Consider the following 17,264-nt stretch of genomic DNA (forward strand, 5'->3'; position numbering starts at 1 on the left):
TGCTCTTATTAAAAAAATTCGCATCTGGTTGGTGTCAGTCGATTTTACACGAGAGCTATATCGCACATGTCACAAACTTACTTCTTGCTCTGCCTCAACACTTTAGCTACATTTCAGTCAGTTGACTTTTTATTTGTGGTCAGTCAATTTTCTGTTCGTTGGATGTGCCTTGAGATCTGTGCTGTTTTCATGTTTTTCTGTTTAATCCTCTTGTTGGGTTGGGCTGTGTGGAATCGGTTGACCCCTATTTTGGGTCAGTTGAATTGCTTCTTGGGCTTGTTTCGTTTTTTTGGGTTGTGTTTTTCCTTTTTTCTTTTCTTTATTGGTTATTTGTTATTTTGTGGGTTTTTACATACAAATATTATATAATATGTGTCATAATTTCATGATTATACGATTGTTTTTGCATATTACGATAAAGTGTAATTTCGATGCAAAGTTGTGCGTAATTTTTTTATATCTTTCTTCTTAAAGAAAATACCAACACCACTAATTCATTTCTTTTCAAAAAAAAACATTGTTTTGATATTGTCTGTCTTTACTTCATTTTCATTGTACTTTAAGGTTAATACCAATACCACTATTCATTTGTTCTTAGATTTTGTTGTGATGGGGCGGAGTAGGTAGTGGGGCCGCTGTATTGTATACTCCGTACTTCTCTACAAAGTTGTAATATTCTGACTTCTTATTTGTTTTTTCGCATTTGGTATTCAGCATTTGTTTGAAATTCTGATTCGTCTCAGTCGGCTATAAAACTTTAAAAGTGTTGTCTGCGTTCTCAAACTTGGCAACCATGTGACGAAAAGGTCACCGGCCAATCACGAAGCACCTGTTGGCAGCCATATCAGATGTGTTGACATGTAAACTTTATTTCTTATATAAGTAATAGCGAGCTCATATAAACCAATGACGAGGCTGGACAACTCGCCTTCCCGGTTCTCCGTCGATTTGCAGCGTTCCGTCCGTTGGATCCTGGTCAAGCAGTTTTCTTTTATTGCTTGCCATTGGATAGTGGATGTGAATCAACGTATGCCGTTTTCACCGCGCAGTCGTTTTGGAGTGGGCAATGACCTGTGGGCTCGGGCGGGATCTCATTGGCTGGGTACCCATCTTTTTGGTGCGTGTGCAGCCTCTCCTGACGCGCCGCGTGCGCGAGTCGTGGGCGCTGCGCGGTTTCTGGCTAATTTTTTTTTAAATAATACATTTTTTTATTAATTTTCATAAATATTATGCTGGGTAAATTTTTTTTAAAAATAATACACCGTCTGCCTAGTCGGCCTACAGCTGGCCGACTGGCCCCTGTCGGCCCACTGTGCGCTGATTGGGTCCTGTGGGCCGACTGGAGCTAATTGGCTCGCTGTGGGCTAATTGTTTTTGCAAAAAAAGTAGGCATAAAAAATATATGTTTAAAAAAATGTTAAATGTGTATAAAAAAATGTTCCTGATGTATACAAAAAATGTACAATATATATGTAAAAAAGTTGACTAAAAATATGTTTTAAAAAGTGTTAATCATGTATTTAAAAATTGTTAAATGTGTGTATAAAAAATGTTCCTTATCTATACAAAAAATATAGAATGTGTATGAAAAAAAGTTGACACCAAAAAATATGTTTGAAAAAAATGTTAATCATGTATTTGAAAAAATGTTCCTTATCTATACAAAAAATATAGAATGTGTATGAAAAAAAGTTGATACCAAAAAATAAGTTTGAAAAAAATGTTAATTATGTATTTGAAAAAATGTTCAACGAGTACACAAAAATGTTTCATGTATTGGAATGAAAGGTTAAACGTGTATAAAAAAATGTTCCAGCTCCGGGTCCGGTATGGGAGCATCACGGACCTAAGTATGATTGGTTGCTCTTTTTGTATGGAACTGGAACATTTTTTTCAAACATATTTTTTTGGTGTCAACTTTTTTTCATACACATTCTATATTTTTTTAATAGATAAGAAACATTTTTTATACACACATTTAACAATTTTTAATCATGTATTTGAAAAAATGTCAACTTTTCAAACATATTTTTTTTGTTGTCAAATTTTTTTCATACACATTCTATATTTTTTGTATAAATAAGGAACATTTTTTATACACACATTTAACAATTTTTAAATACATGCTTAACACTTTTTAAAACATATTTTTTATGTCAACTTTTTTGCATATATATTGTACATTTTTTGTATACATCAGCAACATTTTTTATACATGTTTAACATTTTTTAATTACATGATTAACATTTTTTAAACGTATATTTTTTGTGCCTGCTTTTTTTGCAAAAACAATTAGCCCACAGCGAGCCAATTAGCTTCAATCGGCCTACAGTGGGCCGACAGGACGCAATCGGCCTACAGTGGGCCGACAGGACGCAATCAGCCCACAATGGGCCGACAGGGGCCAGTCGGCCAGCTGTAGGCCGACTGGAATCCAATCGGCCTGCTGTGGGCCGACTAGGCCCAGTCGGCCTGCAGCGGGCCGACGGTGTATTATTTTATCGTAGCCTACTTTGCTGGAGCCTTTTGCCATCCGCGGCAGACGGCAAAGTAGCTGATTCCTGTAGTGACTGATTATTTTGAGCTATAAGACCCTGAAATTGAAAAGCACTACAAATAAACTCTGAAATGGTTGAAAGTTGTCATGGTATCATCATTTCACCCACATAGCATGTGCAAGAAAGTAGAGAGGGTTACGGCAAAAACTGGATACACTTTGTGTACAAAACGGACAATCTCTTTCGAAGTATCAGGGTTTCATACAGAAACTCGTCTGTTACAACAGGCATTTCAAATGAACTACGAAAAGGTTGAAAGTTGGCATGGTATCATCATAATAGTTGTGGAGAGAAAGTCTTCACTTTTTTTTCGCTTGTGTGCTTTGCTTATTGCGTCGTAACCATGGATAATCTTCATCGTTTATCAGGATGCTTGGGTCAGCCTTGACTTTGAAGGGAGGAATTTCATGAAACTTTTCATAATCTTCAGACATGTCTGTCTTGCCCTCCACTCCCACGATGTCCCTTTTTCCTGAAAGAACTATGTGGCGCTTTGGCTCATCGTATGATGTATTCGCTTCCTTATCTTTTCTTTTTCTCGGTTTGGTAGACATGTCATTCACATAGATAACTTGTGCCACATCATTGGCTAGGATGAACGGTTCGTTAGTGTACCCAAGATTGTTCAGATCCACTGTTGTCATTCCGTACTGTGGGTCTACCTGTACCCCGCCTCCTGACAGATTGACCCATTTGCACTTAAACAAAGGGACCTTAAAATCATGTCCGTAGTCAAGTTCCCATATGTCCACTATGTAACCACAATATGTGTCCTTTCCCCTCTCGGTTGCTGCATCAAAGCGGACACCGCTGTTTTGGTTGTGCTCTTTTGATCTTGGGCGATCGTGTAAAATGTATTCCCATTTATCTCGTATCCTTTGTAAGTCAATACAGTCGAAGATGGTCCCCTGGACAACGAGTACAGCTCATCACAAACAGTGTTGTCACCTCTGAGACGTGTTTCCAACCAACTGCCGAAAGTCCTGATGTGTTCACATGTAATCCAGTCGTCACACTGCTCCGGGTGTTTGGAGCGCAGACTGTTCTTGTGTTCATCGACATACGGGGTCACCAAGGTAGAGTTCTGTAGATCTGTAGTGTGCTTGAGACCAAGAATGCCCGTCCCTGCAGTCAGTCTCCCGTCATACCGCGATTTAGGGAGACCTATCTTCTTAAGGCCAGGAATGAAGTCAACACAAAACCCAATGACATCCTCTGTTTGATGGCCCATGGAGATGCTTCCTTCTGGCCTAGCACGGTTACGGACATATTTCTTTAGGACTCCCATGAACCTCTCAAAGGGGAACATATTGTGTAGAAATACGGGGCCCAGAATGATAATCTCGTCGACTAGATGAACTAGGACGTGCGTCATGATATTGAAGAAGGATGGTGGGAACACCAGCTCGAAACTGACAAGACATTGCACCACATCACTCCTTAGCCTTGGTATGATTTCTGGATCGATCACCTTCTAAGAGATTGCATGGAGGAATGCACATAGCTTCACAATGGCTAATCGGACGTTTTCCGGTAGAAGCCCCCTCAATGCAACCGGAAGCAGTTGCGTCATAATCACGTGGCAGTCATGAGACTTTAGGTTCTGGAACTTTTTCTCTGGAATATTTATTATTCCCTTTATATTCGACGAGAAGCCAGTCGGGACCTTCATACTGAGCAGGCATTCAAAAAAGATTTCCTTCTCTTCTTTGGTAAGAGCGTAGCTGGCAGGACCTTCAGACTGCTTTGGAGGCATGCCGTCTTTTTCGTGCAAATGTTGCAGGTCCTCCCGTGCCTCAGGTGTATCTTTTGTCTTCCCATACACGCCCAAGAAGCCTAACAGGTTCACGCAAAGGTTCTTCGTCACGTGCATCACGTCGATTGAAGAGCGTACCTCTAGGTCTTTCCAGTAGGGTAGGTCCCAAAATATAGATTTCTTCTTCCACATGGGTGCGCGTCCCTCAGCGTCATTCGGAACAGCTAGTCCACCGGGACCCTTTCTAAAGATTACGTGTAAATCAGAGACCATGGCAAGTACGTGATCACCGGTACGCATGGCGGGCTTCTTCCGGTGATCTGCCTCGCCTTTGAAATGCTTGCCTTTCTTTCGACATTGATGGTTGGTCGGGAGAAATCGACGATGGCCCAGGTACATATTCTTCCTGCATCTGTCCAGGTATATACTTTTGGTGTCAGCTGAACAGTGCGTGCATGCGTGGTATCCCTTGTTTGTGTGTCCTGAAAGGTTACTGAGAGCGGGCCAATCGTTGATGGTTACAAACAGCAACGCAGGTTAAATTCCTCCTGTTTGTGCTCATCCCACGCATGTACACCGTTTCCATTCCACAGCTGTAAAAGTTCTTCAACTAATGGCCTTAGGTACACATCAATGTCGTTGCCGGGTTGCTTAGGGCCTTGGATGAGAATTGGCATCATAATGAACTTCCGCTTCATGCACATCCAAGGAGGAAGGTTATACATATATAGAGTCACGGGCCAGGTGATGTGATTGCTGCTCTGCTCCCCGAAAGGATTAATGCCATCCACGCTTAAAGCAAACCATACGTTCCTTGGGTCACCTGCAAACTCAGCCCAGTACTTTCTCTCGATTCTTCTCCACTGCGACCCGTCAGCGGGTGCTCTCAACTTCCCATCTTTCTTACGGTCCTCACTGTGCCATCGCATCAACTTGGCATGCTCTTTGTTTCTAAACAGTCGTTTCAACCGTGCTATTATAGGAGCATACCACATCACCTTCGCAGTAACCCTCTTCCTGCGGGGCTCGCCGTCAACATCACTAGGGTCATCTCGTCTGATCTTATACCGCAATGCACCGCATACCGGGCATGCGTTCAAATCCTTGTACGCACCGGGGTAGAGGATGCAGTCATTAGGGCATGCATGTATCTTCTCCACCTCCAATCCTAGAGGGCATACGACCTTCTTTGCTGCGTACGTACTGTCGGGCAATTCGTTATCCTTTGGAAGCTTCTTCTTCAATATTTTCAGTAGCTTCTCAAATCCTTTGTCAGGCACAGCATTCTCTGCCTTCCACTGCAGGAATTCTAGTACGGTACCGAGCTTTGTGTTGCCATCTTCGCAATTGGGGTACAACCCTTTTTTGTGATCCTCTAACATGCGATCGAACTTCAGCTTCTCCTTTTCACTTTCGCATTGCGTCCTTGCATCGACAATGACCCGGCGGAGATCATCATCATCGGGCACAGCGTCTGGTTCCTCTTGATCTTCAGCAGCTTCCCCCGTTGCAGCATCACCGTATTCAGGGGGCACATAGTTGTCATCGTCCTCTTCTTCTTCGTTGTCTTCCATCATAACCCCTATTTCTCCGTGCTTGGTCCAAACATTATAGTGTGGCATGAAACCCTTATAAAGCAGGTGGGTGTGAAGGGTTTTCGAGTCAGAGTAAGACCTCGTATTCCCACAGCTAGGGCATGGACAGCACATAAAACCATTCTGCTTGTTTGCCTCAGCCACTTCGAGAAAATTATGCACGCCCTTAATGTACTCGGAGGTGTGTCTGTCACCGTACATCCATTGCCGGTTCATCTGCGTGCATTATATATAATTATGTGTGTCAAAAGTAAGAAAATTAGACAATTATCTATGTAAAGTAAGATTTTTTTTCAGAAAGAAGATAAGAACAAGAGGCTCACCACGGTGGTCCCGGCGACGAGATCGGCGCGGGCGATCGACGGCGGTGAAGACGGGGACGAGGCGTGACGGACCGCTAATATAAACCTAGACAAATCTCGGGAAAAATGGAGCTCGGAGGTCGAGTTTCGAGAGGAGAAAGCTTAACTAGTGTGGCTCGGGCATTTCATCGAACACCTCATGTGCATAGGAGGTGAGTTAGAGCACCCAATGCCCTCCCCCTCGCCGGCCAGCAAAAAACAGAGCACTGTGGAGTGCTCTGCTTGCCGGCGATGGGGTATATATATAGGCAACTCATTTGTCCCGGTTCGTGGGTGGAACCGGGACTAAAGACCCTCCTTCTGTCCCGGTTCCTGCCACGAACTGGGACCAATGGTTGTGGGCCAGGAGCGAGGCCCATTGGTCCCGGTTCGTGCCAAGAATCGGGACAAATGGGCGCAGACGAACCGGGCCAATGCCCACGAGGCCCCTGCCGGCCCCCTGGGCTCTTGAACCGGGACAAATGCCTCCATTGGTCCCGGTTCGTGGCAGAACCGGGACTAATGGGCTGGCCAGGCCCGAACGAAAGCCCCTTTTTCTACTAGTGAAAAGAGGCAAGAGAATGTAGCCGCATATTCTCTCAAACATTTCCCCATCTATGACTCACATATGAGAAGATTTGAACCATCTAAGAGTAATGACAAGGCGAAGCCACTTCCTGACAAAGAATGACCGTGTCAAATATGGCTTGCCCCATGCAAGTATATATGATAATGATATGCTTCTTAACCTCCATTTTTAGTATAGGTACTGCACTGATGCTAAGCTACATTCTCTTGCCTCTTTTGTGTAGCCTTATTTATGTTACGCTCCCATAGGACTGCGATCAAATGAGTTGAACGTCTGATGGGTCACTGATGGATGGGTATTCACCACGAAGTTTTGGTGTTGAGTGTTATGTGCAAGTGGGTGGCTGGGTGTCTCTGTCTCCCATAAGGAGTTTTGATGCTGAGAATTCATCTGCGGTTGGAGCAATGTTTATTGGAAGTGATTGATGTTTAGTTCGTCGGAGATGGTTATCAGTACTAGTGCCATAACAAGTCCCATTAGAAGTTCTGCTCTCTGTCGGGCTAAATACTAATTTGAGGGTTAAACTGAACATGTCATCTTTGTTCCTTTTTGCTATCTGAGGTTTTGTGTTGTGGTTTCGACTGCTTATGCATGGATGGTTCGTTGTGGCGGTGCATTGATCGTGTGCGCTTCTTCAGAAATGTTTTATCTATGATTTCAACTCCAAAAGATTCCTGGTGTGCACCTCCGAATTACAGTTTTGAACGAATACATCAGAAATAAGGAACATGTCAGACTAAGCATTGACATGTCAGAACCGGAACGATTCGATCTTCACACGTTGAAGAATCGGGCATATTGTGCTTCTTTGCTCTAGCATGGAGAGTTTGTTTAGTCAACGATGAAGCACCTCTGTTCGTCGAAATCTTCATAGCCAACGTCTACAAGGCAGAGGCCCTCCGCGGGTGCCGGGGGAGCTGTTGCGCGCCTGCAAGTGGCGTCCATCAGGTTCAGCAAGGCGTCTTCGTCGGCTCCAGCAGCAGCCTCTCTGATGGTGGTCGCGACAAGAACCCTAACCATCTGTTCGTCACAAATTAAACCAGAGTTCAGGGAGTGGTTGAGAATAAATAGTACCCCCTCCGTTCATAATTATAAGATGTTTTTTATATTTTAGTATGGACTGAAATGAGTGAAGAAACATACTAAAATGTGTCCATATATATCGGAATTAGAAAAACGTTGGAACATAATTGTTGAATGAAAGGAGTAGGGCATATAGCAGTGTGTTGTATTATTACCTTGCGTAGGAACCTGTTCGCAACTAGCTCAACGCACATGACCGTTGTGCCTTCTTTGCAATTCTGTGAAAATGGAAGACAAGAACTGAACATAAGATTTCAACAGAGATGATGTATGTGCACAGATCTTTTCCACTTGATAAATGAATGTATGCATTTAACACTAGAATCACCTCATCAGCAGAATAGAGTTTGGTGACTGCAGCCCGAGAATGGTACATAAAACACTCCGTAGCTGGGCCGCTGCAAAAACAGCAGGGCATCAAGTGAAGTGACTGATGAGTTTATTGAACTCGAGAGCATGTATAAAATAAGAGACACTGAGATCATCTAATAAGGACACATAATGCTCATAACAAGCACTGATGAAGAGTGGCATACAAATTCAGGAAGGTCTCTAGTGAACAACCATGTCAGAATTAGGTGATGAAACTATTGCTAATCCACATGAGGAATCATCTCTATAGTTGAAAAACACAAAGCATATTATGATACATGAAACTTACTCGCTACGTGAAGCTTGCGTATCACGTGCAAATATTTTATAAGATAGCATTTTTCCTTCCAGTTGCCTAATGATTTTGTCAACCTTGGCCACATCAAAGCTCTGAGGTGCTTTTAATTCAGGATTCTCTAGTATCGTAGAGGATTGCTCATCCTCTGATATTGATGTAGCATCCCCATCAAGGGGAAATATATACAAGTATCTCCTCCATTTGGCTGAAAAATTAGGATGAAATTCACGTGAAACCTGCAGATTAGGGCATCAGTTAATATTTAGCATAACATCCTGTATGGTGGGGATCAAGGTAATCTCAGAACGTTAAAACACACAATAAAACATGCTCTGGTAGTCTCAAACCAGAAAATAGCTATCAAACAAAGCTAGTCAATAACTCGATATCGAATATAACCGCTAGCATTCATATTAATACCAATGATATGTTCTACAAGAGCAAGGGAAAATACCTCTGACACAACCAAAGATTTGATTTTATCTGGTGCAGCCTCATTTATTGTGTCTTTTATATCGCCAGGCTGTACATCCTTTCTCCACGTATCTAAGGCGGTTAAAAGTAAGCATTTCACATCAGTTATCAGAAGTGGTGGACCAAGACTACTGAAGTAAATTTTCACATAAGCACACATGGGCAATCTAACTTCAGTAAGTTTATGCAACCAGTAAGTTCTGTCACTCAAACCTAGTACATGGCATGCATTACTCGAGTAAAGTCAGCCGAAAAAGAACATTAGCGCTTATTTGCACACAAAGAAGTGTTCAGGCAATTTTTTGTTTTTGACCAGAGTTGTGGTACACTGTCACAGGTAAATATTTGCTAAACTAGGTCAATGAGAAGCAAATAACTTCTATGATTAGCTTCTATCCATCGAGAACCCCAGTTTAAAGTCAAGCACGCCATAGTTCTAACAATAACTACACATAAGCTTTCAGGCTCAAGACAAGTTGTTATGCATCACAAGAAGTTTCTAGACATAATTAAAATAGACAGAGGCAACGCAGCAGTATGTGTTCTCAAGTGTAACTAACAAAATGAGCAGACTTGCTGAAGAGCAGTCACCCCTTTGTCAGTGCGCCCAGCAACAGTGGCACAGCCTTCTATCGGCAAAGATCTTTCTTGAAGTTGCTTAGCTTTTCGCTCATCGACAAATTGTCCAAGATGTTTTTCCACTAACCTGCAACCAACACAGAGTGAAATAAATAACTTCAATAGTTTTAATCTGCATATAAGAAAGTGAAGAGAAAAGGTTGAAGAAAACAGTAAAGCAAACTCACAGAAATGAGATTATTCTTACCCTTGAACAGTGTTGAGGTCAGGCTGCTTCTGCCAACCATCAAACGACCCCCCATGATATGAAAGAACAATCTTAAAGTTTGCTCTTTCCCACCTGCCTCCTCGGGCTTTGGATGATTTAACAGACATTTGTTTTCCAGATGATGTTAAAGGCTCCTCTCCATTCGTATCACGAGTATGATCTTTCTGCGGACGGAAAATCTGATAGACATTGGTAAACAGTATAATAAAACACCAAATGTGGTCTCAGAGTTTCTAGTCAGAATCACTGTCCGCGGCTCTGTGCCGCTTCTACATATATTTACAATGGCAGGTTAATGCAAAACACTCTAGTGTTTGGGCAAGCAACTGCTATTGGAATTCTTCTTTTTGGGTGATATTCAGTTGTCATTTTCTTTTAGCATAAGCACTACATATACTTAGGCCCTGTTCGGTATCCACCGGCTCCGAGAATCTGTGGAGTGGCTGTTTGCTCGCTCCAAGTTTTTGAGCTACAGCTCCATCCGCTCCCGGAGCGGAGCCGCGGAGTGGAGTGATACCGAACAGGCCCTTAGTTAGGAAAAGAATCAGCATTTGTCAAATTATAAAAAGAATTGCCACTGACATGAACACTTCTTCGCCCATCAAATAAGGCAAACCATGACATTCAGAATCTAAATTTGCGGCAGTGCAGGGGTTGCCAAATTGTACTGTTTTCCACGGACCTCGTCTTTCCGAAACAGCTCGGCGAGCCCCGCCGCCCCGGCGCCGGTGCGCACGAGCTCGGCGTAGAAGTCGACCACCCTGCTCCACGGCCGCGCGTACATGTACTCGTAGCTCTCCCTGCACAGTCGAAACAGGTGACCAAGCGAGCCATATGCCAGGCGCCCTGAAACGCCATGGGAAGATGAGGCGACGGGGGAGGGGAGGGGAGGGGAGGTCACCTGGCTGTCCACCGGAGGTGCTGGCACGCGTCGGTGTGGTTGTACTGCGCGTAGCCGTCCCGCTCCGCCGCCGTGGAGAACGCCACGGCCGGGGCGGCCTTCGTCGCCGGTGCCGCCGCCATGAGGGGCCGGAACTTGGCGAGCATGTACGGGCTCGGCGATGCAGGTGGATTCGGGGATTAGGGCACCCGTGCGTGTCCGGGCCACAAGGGATTACGGCGGCGGCGGGGAGCGACGGTGAGCGGTGGCTGCCGCCTTGCCGGCGCTGTATGGGGATATGGTGGCGGCGGCGGCGATGGTGTCAGCAGCTCACAGATCTCGAAGGGTTTCAGTCTTTCAGAAAGTTCAGTTGAGTTCAGGTTCAGGTTCAGGGTTAGATGAACAAAACCCCGGGCTCAACGATTTCTTTTTGCCAGCCAAACAAAAAAGGAGAGAAAAACAACATTGTATTCGTAGCCTAATTGAATTCGTATTCGAAAATTGAATCAACAAACCCTGTCCAACTACAACATCATCGAAACGGAAACCCGTCTCGATAATCTGAACTGGAACTGGAACCCCAGAATTCGGATCACAGTTTTAGTTCCATAACTTGTCACTGAACCTTCAAAATTTCCCCATCTTGCCATAATTTCCAGTAAGACCTGTTCATGCTTACAATGGAGAACAATCATATATGTATGCGAATTAACTCAAACAGAAACGAGCGGCGGCGACAAGACAAATCTCTCCATTTCCATTTTGGTGTGGATCTTTCCCAGAGAACTGTTCCGAGTTTACAGCACGAACACCATCATGGAACTCACATTACATGCTTCCCACGACGCCCCTCTCTCTACATACAATTCGCTAACCGCAAGAACAAGAACCCTAGCTTTGGTAGTTCCGCCATCAGAAGAAAAAACAAAAACACCAGCTGACTGACTGACTGACCGATCGATCTTGACAACAAGATGGATGGCGACACGAGACGACACGGGTAAACGGAGGCTTTGTTGAGCCTCGTCAAAAACTGCTGTTATTACTTTATATCTTGTACAGATCTTCGTCCACGGGAGGAGGATCATCCCTGCTGCTGTTTCTGGAAGGGGGTGATGCCAGGGCTTCCAGCCCCAGCTGATGCCCGTCGGAGTCGGGCGAAGGGATGTACAGCTTGCACTCCAAAGGCGGCTCGCTCTTGCTCCTGCCGTTCGCTGGCCGTGTCCTCCTGCTCTGAGGCACTGGCTTTCCGTTCGTCGGTGGCACGCCCACGGCCACGGCATCAGTCTTTGCTGTTGGTTCTTGCTTCGCCTTCTCTGTCTCGACATGCTCAACAGGCTCCTTCGGGACCTCGTATAGCGTCACAGATCCGGTCATACAATTCTGCAGGAGTATATCCTGGCATTCCGGCATGCTTTGAACCTCCTCAAAGGTTTCGACGACCTGGCTCATAGTAGGACGCCCTTTAGGGTTCTGGCTCAAGCATCGGTAGCAAAGGCTGGCCACTTCAATGGCAGCCTTGGTGGAGTATTGGCCTTCCATTCTAGGGTCAATGATTCTGAAGAGCTTCCGGTTGTGGACAAGGAGGGGGCGTGCCCACTCAACTAGGTTATGCTCACGGCTCGGCCGGCTCTTGTCCACAGCCCTCCTCCCAATAATCATCTCGAGAAGTACAACACCAAACCCATAAACATCACTCCGTGCTGTCAAATGGCCTGTCACAACACATATGGTTGAATTAACACACAGAAAATTGTCGGTAAAATGCGCTGTTTGTTCATTCTGGAAACCATAAATATTCACTAAAATTCCTTCCGGGAGAGGATCAGCTCACCAGTCATCACATATTCAGGAGCTGCATAGCCATAAGTTCCCATGACCCGAGTTGAGACATGGGTTTGGTCTCCACTAGGTCCAGTTCTTGCTAGGCCAAAGTCTGAAAGCTTAGCATTATAATCCTGTAAGGGTAACACAGAGTGAGACTGAGACACTATCTTCAAAACATAACATCACGTCATGAAGTCTCTTGTATTCTACAATATGAATGAGAATACAGTTAATGAGACGCCATCTACTTCTAAATGATGGTGCCATGTCATGCAGAACTGCAGAAGCATTGTGGAGCAACAAGGGTAAAAACATATGATCCATTTGGCATTAATACAGAGTTACACATCAGGATATTGACACTAACGAATCTTCCTAAACAGGCAAAATACATCAGAAGAACATAATTACTGCATGGCTTGCAAACGGAAAATATATTTTGCCATAAGACACTCAGTTGGGAACACAAAAAAGCTTGATATATCAACGGCATCACACTGATTGAATTGGAGAATGATATCAAAGGTGAAATACGGACCGCGTCTAGCAAGATGTTTGATGTCTTGAAATCCCTATAGATGATGGATCTCTCAGCTCCATGGAGATACTCAAGCCCCCTTGCTGCACCGAGCGCAATCTTCATGCGAGTTGACCATGGCATATTAAGGCAAACCCCTGTTATTTACAACCAGGTAAGATATAATCAACGAAATGTTCCCTGTAACAGAATATGCGTATGACTGCTGCTAACAAAATATTTGTACCAATCCGCTTAGCATAATTTCCTGACACCAATTATCTTCGGATTGTTCACATACTTTACTTTATGATGATGAACTGAACATGTTCGCTCAATATATAAATCAATGAGGAAGCTAGATCCAGAACCTACAAGGCAAACATTTTCTACCATTTTGGTGAATGGTAATTGCTGTTTAACTGCCGCTTCAATTTTAATTCATAGTAACTTAATAGCCAGGTTACCATGTGTATGCAGATGGTAGATCATACTATGCTATCACAAACCAACTGAACAATTCAGATCACTTATATAGTCACCTGACAAACTTGACAAATGCAGTAGCTAAATTTGAAGAGCTACTTGGAAGCAGGCAGTCCCACTCGTTGTCGGTCAAGGTTTGAGAATGTTGACTTTGCTAATTCTAAAACAACATCTTGTTCAGAACTAATATTTCAGTGCATAGGTAAATGGGAGCAGGTTATGCTGCCATAACCAATGAATGTTAAAGAGCACGGGAGTGGAGTTATCAAGAAGGTGAGAGTAAGAGCTTACGTCGAAAGAGGTGCTTTTCAAGGCTGCCACAAGCCATGTACTCATAGACAAGTAATCTATGTGAACCCTCGCAGCAATAGCCAATCAGTTCGACTAGATTTGCATGGCTAAGTTGCCCAAGATAGTTTACTTCTGCCTGGAAACACAATACCAATGAAAAACCATTAAATCATGAAAGGTGTAGTGTTACAGTCATTCACCCACCTATGACCAACCACAACAGTATGTCCTTTACTTCAATCTAATAAGTAGAGATGCACTCTTTTACCTAGTGCTGATACTATGTTCAAGTTGATTCTTAAAAGATAAACAAGATGAGTTATGTTCGGACGAAGATCAGGAACAACTTCTTTGATCAATATACTGAATCTTAAAATTCAATCAGCTAACAGTGGTTCATGAAGATTTCACATAATGTAGAAATTAACATGACTTCTTCTTACTGTATATAAAGGTTCAGGAAATGCAAGGAAGCAAGGAGACTTACCAACCATTCCTTGTCTCCCTGAAAACCCTCTGGGTTCAGTTCTTTCACAGCAACCTGTCTGGATGGAAAACCTATTCTAACATTTTCATCGATGACGCCTTTGTAAACAACTCCAAACCCACCCTCCCCAAGAATCTGATCAGGCCGAAAGTTCTTTGTGGCTGCTCGCAGTTCGTTGTATGTGAAAATATTGACATTTCCATATCCTTCTGTTTGCAGGTCCTCCACATCTTTCGGAGGAGCAAGAACACTTGAAATAGCTTTAGAATCAGATTTGCATTTCTTCAACCCATCTGGTCCACCAGCTTCAGATGAAGTGCCTGCAAGTGTATTGTGTACAGTTAGGAGCATAACTTGAGTGCACCAAAACGAAAAGTAAGGAGATCCCAATGATATCAAAGGGGCAAGGACTGCATAGATTGGTGGGAGCGGAGAATCAAATATAATGCACGAACCCTTTCCACTGAAATCCCTCGTTGGCTGCACTACATTATTTTGTAAGCTATGCTGACCAGAATGCCCTATTTTAGCAGCAAGCTTGTGAACAATTCCATGAAACTGAAAATGTATTCATAGAAGAATAGAGACCAAAAGCTTGATTACTATCCATACTAAAAATACAATGTCACGAGCAGATGTACAATGATAAAAGCTGTCCATAGATCATCTCAAAGCAGATCCTGGATGTGCAGCTAAGAACTGTGACATTGACAAGGAATTGCCTCCAGCTTAATAATAGTTTGAAAGAAGAATTGGTGGACATGTCCAAGGACGGGCAGAATATGTCATCTCTTTAATTCCCCTTTTCTATGGGCAAAGCAGCTCCTATGCAAATTCTCAAACATCACCATGGAATGTCTCACGTTACGCCTGACTAACTAGGAGAGATGATTTTCTACTCACAGTGAAGAGTGTCTGAAACTGCGCCTTGCATTATAATAGTACTCAAATTTCGCTTTGCAGGCTCTATCAAGTTTGCCAAAACAGAGTTTTCCACACCAAAACATGAGCTAAATATGGTGTATATTCTACCACAAACTACTACTCCCATGGATATTTGCTTGAGGCTGCAGCTACATCCGCAGTCTCTCACCAGCGTATCACTAGAGCACGCCTTCCATAGGCCACAGGAGACCCACACGTTCCCATGCAAGCTCGGTCTAAAAGCCACAAAACAGAGGGCCCTGGTGTCCAATGGGAAGCAAAATTTCAGCACCAAATATAGCGCGGCATTCTCCATGGCTCGTTACAGCAGCTCAAGGGGACAAGGATAGCGTCACGCCTGTTCTCAACGAACCTTAAATCCCCCAAAAAACATGGTCTGCCCGCCAGCAGCCGCGCCCAAAACCAACTAAGATAATCCCCAAATCCACGCTTCCGCGCTGGAATTGGGCGAAACCCGGACACCGACCCGCACACGCAGGAGCCACACGCCTCGCCCAGCAAGCAAGCCGGACAAACCGGGGGGGGGGGGGGGGGGGGGGGGGGGGGCATATAGCAAGCGCACGAGTGGAGCACAAGGAGCGCGAGCGAACGAACCTGTCCTGCTCTGGAGCCGCTGCTCCTCGAGCGAGAAGCAGCCCCCCATGGGAGACCGCCCCGAGATCGCCGCGCCCCCTTGCCCTCGGCCCCTCCCCTACTCCCGCCTCCCCATCGACCGCACCCGGCCAGATCCGCGCCGCGCACCAGCCGGGGAAATTCCCGCCGCAATCGCCGGCCGCGCGCTGTTCCCGACCGCCGGAGCCGAGGGAGGTGGGGGAGCGAGGGTTCGGCGCGCCAGCCAGCCAGCGGCCCGTATCCGTCGCCGAAATTTGCGGTGCGGCCTTTTGGACTGGCAGCGGCAGCAGCTTTTCTCGTCTCGGCTTCTCTTTCTCGGGGCGGGGGGGTGGACGGATGGACGGATGGAAGGGGAAAAAAGAGGCGCCGGGTTGGCTGTGCTGTGCCAGAGAGAGAGAGAGAGGGCCGAAGGAAGCTGCTGCTGCTGCTGCTGCTTTCGGAATAAATAAACCGCCGCTGCAGTGGCAGCAACAACGCGCAGCAATTGGGGATTGAAGGTTTTTCTAATTTTGCTTGCTTTGTGTATGGTTGATTGTGGTTAGTGCGCATGATTAGAGAGAGAGAGAGATTATTGGACAGTGACAGTGGATTGGTCTTTGTGGTGCACCGATGTTAGGTGGATGCCAATGGGAGTAACCTTTTGTTAACTAAACTAACTAACTGCGATGACGGTCTTCGCCGAGTAGTATTAACTGCTCCCTCCGTTCGGAATTACTTGTCGCGATACACTTGGGGCGTTTCGGAGGGAAATTCCGAACGGAGGGAGCAGGTCGGATACACTTGGGGCGTTTCGGTTGGTGAAGGCGACGCTCGCGCATAGGTGGTCGGCGGAGAACCTCGATGAGAAATCAATGCCGCAGAGACAATGGTGCCAGAAGACGTGGCATTGCCATTGAGTAAGCCGGAGTACGTGGTGTTCGGAAAGAAAGAAAAAAAGTTACTACCTGACTCGCCATTCTGGTGTATACTTGTTGCTTGTTGCACTACAGTGATTTTGCCACTAGGATATGGTTGGGACCAGTGGTAGAGCGGAGCTTGGGCTAAAATCATTGGGGAGGATAAAATCACTACATGTTGATTGCGCTGGAAAAATGGTCTAATACAAAGATATATACACAAGTTTTTCTTTAAAGCTGGGGGCCACCGCCCGGGTGGGCCCCATGAAGCTCCGCCATTGGTTTGGGTTTTCCTATGCTCCTGGTGCGTGTAAATATTTCAAGCATCACTCACTTTTCTTAGGAACCTCCGAGCAACTCCAATGGGACGACCCAAACGAACGGCGCATTTGTCCGCTTTTTATCCGTT

General features: G+C 44.9%; 2 protein-coding genes across 3 annotated transcripts; both read right to left on the bottom strand.

Moving 5' to 3' along the window:
* Window positions 1–7,470: 7,470 nt before the first annotated feature.
* On the bottom strand, window positions 7,471–11,184 carry LOC109736289 (uncharacterized). 2 transcript variants are annotated; one of them, XM_020295515.4, is made up of 9 exons: window positions 10,816–11,184; window positions 10,597–10,714; window positions 9,894–10,078; window positions 9,628–9,773; window positions 9,048–9,139; window positions 8,585–8,829; window positions 8,252–8,321; window positions 8,079–8,141; window positions 7,471–7,860 (listed from the first exon to the last, which is right to left on the bottom strand). In XM_020295515.4, exons 1-9 carry the CDS (start codon window positions 10,959–10,961, stop codon window positions 7,672–7,674), a joined length of 1,254 nt encoding a protein of 417 aa, XP_020151104.1. In that variant the 5' UTR covers window positions 10,962–11,184; the 3' UTR covers window positions 7,471–7,671. The 2 variants fall into 2 exon arrangements, with proteins under 2 accessions (XP_020151104.1, XP_020151103.1); XM_020295514.4 differs by having other exon boundaries at window positions 9,894–10,093; window positions 10,816–11,169.
* A 349-nt stretch (window positions 11,185–11,533) lies between these two features.
* LOC109736288 (probable serine/threonine-protein kinase PBL17) lies at window positions 11,534–16,431 on the bottom strand. Its single transcript, XM_020295513.4, has 6 exons — window positions 15,942–16,431; window positions 14,403–14,722; window positions 13,916–14,051; window positions 13,160–13,296; window positions 12,629–12,752; window positions 11,534–12,509 (listed from the first exon to the last, which is right to left on the bottom strand). Exons 1-6 carry the CDS (start codon window positions 15,988–15,990, stop codon window positions 11,842–11,844), a joined length of 1,434 nt encoding a protein of 477 aa, XP_020151102.1. The 5' UTR covers window positions 15,991–16,431; the 3' UTR covers window positions 11,534–11,841.
* Between the last annotated feature and the right edge of the window lie 833 nt (window positions 16,432–17,264).

The sequence above is a fragment of the Aegilops tauschii genome, chromosome 7, assembly GCF_002575655.3.
Source record: "Aegilops tauschii subsp. strangulata cultivar AL8/78 chromosome 7, Aet v6.0, whole genome shotgun sequence".
NCBI lineage: Eukaryota > Viridiplantae > Streptophyta > Magnoliopsida > Poales > Poaceae > Aegilops > Aegilops tauschii.

Excerpts from the sequence above, each read along its gene's own strand:
- LOC109736289 (XM_020295514.4), bottom strand. The coding sequence starts at position 10,961 with ATGCTCGCCAAGTTCCGGCCCCTCATGGCGGCGGCACCGGCGACGAAG. Across the intron at positions 10,094-10,596 it reads AGCTGTTTCGGAAAGACGAG|ATTTTCCGTCCGCAGAAAGA; the intron begins GTCCGTGGAAAA and ends AATGTCTATCAG. Across the intron at positions 9,140-9,627 it reads TCAGCAAGTCTGCTCATTTT|ATACGTGGAGAAAGGATGTA; the intron begins GTTAGTTACACT and ends TAACCGCCTTAG.
- LOC109736288 (XM_020295513.4), bottom strand. The coding sequence starts at position 15,990 with ATGGGGGGCTGCTTCTCGCTCGAGGAGCAGCGGCTCCAGAGCAGGACA. Across the intron at positions 13,297-13,915 it reads TGAAAAGCACCTCTTTCGAC|GGGTTTGCCTTAATATGCCA; the intron begins GTAAGCTCTTAC and ends TGTAAATAACAG. Across the intron at positions 12,510-12,628 it reads TCCTGAATATGTGATGACTG|GCCATTTGACAGCACGGAGT; the intron begins GTGAGCTGATCC and ends GTGTTGTGACAG.